The sequence below is a fragment of the Pygoscelis adeliae genome, unplaced genomic scaffold (genome assembly GCF_000699105.1).
Source record: "Pygoscelis adeliae isolate BGI_AS28 unplaced genomic scaffold, ASM69910v1 Scaffold45, whole genome shotgun sequence".
Lineage (NCBI taxonomy): Eukaryota > Metazoa > Chordata > Aves > Sphenisciformes > Spheniscidae > Pygoscelis > Pygoscelis adeliae.
Genome location: NW_008825114.1, coordinates 8,732,536 through 8,737,270, shown reverse-complemented (window position 1 = coordinate 8,737,270; position 4,735 = coordinate 8,732,536). Strand labels below are relative to the sequence as shown.

The 4,735-nt window shown below is 43.0% G+C and overlaps 1 protein-coding gene across 1 annotated transcript in view; it reads left to right on the top strand.

Annotated features, from left to right (window-relative positions):
* TMC1 (transmembrane channel-like 1) overlaps positions 1–4,735 on the top strand; it is a 101,028-nt gene that overhangs the window by 11,633 nt on the left and 84,660 nt on the right. Inside the window, exon 4 of the mRNA XM_009328177.1 lies at positions 779–972. Within this exon, the coding sequence (XP_009326452.1) occupies positions 779–972 (194 nt within the window). The remainder of the gene's footprint in view (positions 1–778; positions 973–4,735) is intronic.

Genomic DNA, 4,735 nt, shown 5'->3' with positions numbered 1-4,735 from the left:
GCCACGGCACACTGTAGACTCATATTCAACTTGCCACCAACCCAAACCCCCAGATGTCTTTCTGCGGGGCTGCTCTCCAGCCTCTCGTCCCCCGATTTGTATATATAGCCAGGATTACTCCATCCCAGGTGGAGAATCTGGCACTTGCTCTACTTAAATTTCATATGGTTGGTGATTGCCTGGCTCTCTAGTCTATCTCAGATCTCTCTGTAAGGTCTCTCTACCCCTGAGGGAGTCCACAGCTCTTCCTAGTTTAGTGTCGTCAGCAAACTTAATTAACGTACATTTGATTCCTGCGTCCAAATCATTTATAAAAACATTGAGGACAACTGGCCCTAAAATTGAGCCCTGGGGAACCCCACCGGTGACTGGCTGCCAGCCTGATGTAACCACATTTGCTACAGCTCTTTAAGCCCGACCCATCAGCCAATTGCTCACTCAAAGTATTAGGGTCTTATCTAGCTGTGTGCTGGACATTTTGTCCAGAAGGATACTGTAGGAGATAGTATCAAAAGCTTTGCTAAAATCCAGAAAACCCCCACATCTACTGGCTTCCTTTGGTCGACTAGATGGGTGACCTTGTCACAAAAGGAAATTAAGTTGGTTAAGCAGGACTTTCCCCTTGTGAACCTGTGCTGGCTATGACCAATAGCTGCACTGTCTCTTAACTATTTTCCAATAACTCCTAGAATCACCTTCTCCATAATTTTACCAGGCACTGAAGTGAGACTGACAGGCCTGTAATTACCAGGGTTTTCCTTCTTTCCCTTCTTGAAAGCTGGGAAACTGGAAAAGTTTGCCAGCTTCCAGTTGACTGGGACGTCTCCAGACTCCCAAGACCGTTGAAAAATAATGAAGAGAGGTCCCGTGATGACATCGGCCAGTTCTTTCAGTACCCTGGGATGAATCCCATCAAGCCCCATAGATTTATGTGCATCCAGGTGGAGCAGCAAGTCTTGAAACAAGTTCAGGGTTGGTTAGAAGTTTATCAACCCCCCAGTCATGGTTTTCAAACACAGGGCTCCAGGGGTCCCAGGGCCTACCATCGGTGTTGAAGACAGAGGTGACGAAGGCATTAATAATGTCTCTGCTTTGTCTATGACCCTATTTGTGAAGTTACTGACCTTGTCAAGCAACAGACCAATGTTATCTCTGGTTCTCCTTTTGCTATTAACATATTTAAAAAGCCCTTTTTGTTGGTTATCTCTGATCCTCCTTTTGCCATTAATATATTTAAAAAGGCCCCCCTTTTTTTTTGTCCTTCACAGTGCTGGTCAGCTTGAACTCTAATTGAGTTTTGGTTGCATGAATTTTCTCCCTGCAGTGGTAAACAGCATCTCTGTAGTCCTCCTGTGTTGCCTGTCCTTGCTTCCAATGTCCATACACCTCCCTTTTCTGCCTAAGTTCTAGAAGAAGATCCCTGCTTAGCCAAGCTGGCCTTCTGCCCCAGTTGCTTTACTTCTGACACTTTGGAATTTCCTGTGCTTAAGAGATGGCTTTTAAAAAGTGACCAGCATTTATGGACTCCAATATCTTCAAAAGCAGATTCCCAGGGGACCTTACTAACTAGCTCCCTCAGCAGCTTGAAGTCTGCTCTCCCCGTATCCAGGGCCAAAGTTTTGCTGTCCATTTTTATCCTATCGCCAACTACTATTTTTTATCCTATCGCCAACTTTTTATCCTATAGCTCAACTACTTTGTGGCCACTGTGACCAAGACAGCAACCAATCACCGCTTTGCCCATGAGTCCCTATCTGTTTACAAACAACAAATCTAGGAGGGCACCTTTCCTAGTTGGCTTCCTTAGTACCTGTGCCAAGAAGTTATCTTCAGCATGCTTCAGAAATTTCCTGGACCTGTTTGTGTCCACTGTATGATATTCCCAGTTGATGTCTGGGAAGTTAAAATCACCCATAAGGACAAGGGCAGATGATTTAGAGATATCCTTTAATTCCTTGTAGAATAATTCATTGGTGTTGTCGTCCTGGCTGGGTAGTCAATAGTAGACTCCCACAACCACATTCGCTTTATTTGCTTTCCCCTTCATCCTTACTCAGAGGCCCTCAACTGTGGAGCTGTGTCGTCACCAGCTCCAAGTTCCACACAATCCAGCCCCTCCCTTACATCCAGTGCCAGCCCCTCTGCCTTGCCTGCCCTACCTATCCCTCCTGAAGAGCCTATAACCGTCCATCACAGCACACCAGTCACAGGACTCATCCCACCAGGTTTCGCTTACGCCAATGATGTTGTACCTCTGGGACCGGGCCAAAGCTTCTAGCTCCTTTTGCTTATTCCTTATATATCTTTACATACTTGAATAGAAAGCTTCAAATGTGAAGGTGAGGATGGGAATAATAGTAATAGATTTGGAGGGGTGATACAGGTAAATAAATTTGTGTGACTGATTATTAGAGGAAAACTGGACTTTATTTAAGAAGAGGGGACAGGTGAATGGCAAGGTCAGTATATTTGAAAATACTTATTTACTCCTGTCCACCTGTCTGGCTCTGTATTTATGTCTGTCTTCTCTGTATCAGATTGTTGGTACATATTGTTCCTGTAAGGATAGGTCCACAACATTATTTGTAGATGTTTAAGTCTTGCAGCCACATTTAGGTTTTTGATTCATGTACCTTCTGAATATGTGGAGATACAATTATATTTCTAAACCTGCTTTTTCTCCCAGATGGAAGAAGAGATGGTATAAAGCATATATATCTTCTTGCTTTTCTTTCTAGTTCACATTGTCGAGTGGTGCATTTTGTGCATGTTAGCGTCCATTTACTGTTAGAAACAACAGCCAAAGAAATGAGGTTTGTGTGTAATGCCATAAGTGGACTGTCTTCAGAGCCTTTATCTCCTGTAGTTAGCTGCAGTCCAGGTGTCGTTCTGAACTTGTTTCGCTTAAGCCATTCAAACACACTGAAACAGAAGAGAACATTGTTTATGTCACAGCCAAATTGACCAAGAATCATATTTTTTCTCTGCCATCCAAATGGTTGATCAAATTAAATCTAACAGGTCATGGAAAGTAGGGACATAACTGACATGGTGCAAGATTAATGTGGTTTAATTTCGTGCTCTCTCTTTTGCTGCTTCTAAGCAAAGCCTCTGTTGGGGCTCCTCTGCTTTCTTAAGTAATGAGACCGTGATTTTTCTTTGACTGCAGGTTTTGTTGTGAATGGAGCCCTTGCTTTAAGGTGCGACTGACTCACACGCATTGCCATCTGCTGATAGCAGCTGAAACTGCAGCTTCTCGGGAGAGGTCTTCGAGGTCTGGCGTTTGTCTCAGCAAATTGTAATCCAAATAGTTTAACAAAACCTCTACCTGTCTGTCTGTCTGTCTGTCTGTCTGTCTGTCTATCTATCTATCTATCTATCTATCTATCTATCTATCTATATCTAGAAGGTAGAGATATGACATATCATTCATCAACACTGCCTATGTTTCTAGCTTTGCATATTTTTACAAACTGAGTGATATGTTTTGAAGGTGTAAGAAGGCTCTTTCCTGACGCTTTTCATTATTGTGATAGTCAAAGAATGACAGAAATAATAAACTAATAGTCTTTCTGTACTTCTGCAGAAGTTAGGAGTATTAATTAAGTCAATTAATATAATTTGACAGATGTGCATGTGTGTATGTGGAGAGCTGAAATTAAAACTGTCATATTCTTTCCCAGAGTTTGTCCCGCTGTCCTTGGCCAGGACTCTGCGACACGGCATGTTAGGCACAGTAAGTGGATACTGAAACCTCCAAGGCATTAAGAAACATTAGGAGGAAAAGAAAAGAAAGCCCTTTCCATGCCTCGTGCTCAGCTGCTTCCCTTCCTCTTGGGGATGGCTGGAAGGCTGACCCAGGGTTTGGAGTACCAGGACCGTCACTGATACTAAGCCTTTGATTGTGGCATCTTATCACGGCAGTGCTGGAGTTGTCTCTGCTCCGGATTGCCACGCTATTCGCAAGGATCTTCCCTTGATAAATGATGACACAATGCTGCCATGTTCAGGAACAAGGACAAGAACATTCTGAAAAAGCTCTTGCAAAATTGCCTTTGTCTTTCAGCAACTACCAAAGCTTATGAGAAGTTAAGCTCACTTGCATGTCATAATGGTGTAGTTTTCTATAATTTGTTCAGTAGCTGATGATCTGCATTTTGCCCAAATCATAGTAAATTTAAGACAAGCTTTAGTTTCTGCTACATTTACTGATATTTTTTCAAAGGATCTTTGATGTTGCAAATCATTCTTTCCAGGGTGCTTACCTTTATAGCTTTGGTTTTAATGAGAATGTGATTTTATGGTTTCAAGCATATATTTCAAGCCTGAGTTTTTGTGTCCAAGGTTAGAGCATACTAGTATTTTTCCACTGTTGCTTGTACCTATGTGTGTATTTTTGCAGGCCTTCATGTTTTGTTTTCAAAATATTTTATCTTATTTTATCCGTGGTTTGTTCTGTGTTCACTTGATACAAGCGTATTTGGTGACAAGAGGCATCCCGCAGGGGTCCGTATTGGGACCGGTACTGTTTAATATCTTCATCAATGCCATAGACAGTAGGATCGAGTGCACCCTCAGCAAGTTTGCAGATGACACCAAGCTGAGTGGTGCGGTCGACACACCAGAGGGACAGGATGCCATCCAGAGGGACCTGGACATGCTCGAGAAGTGGGCCCGTCTGAAACTCATGAGGTTTAACAAGGCCAAGTGCAAGGTCCTGCACCTGGGTCAGGGC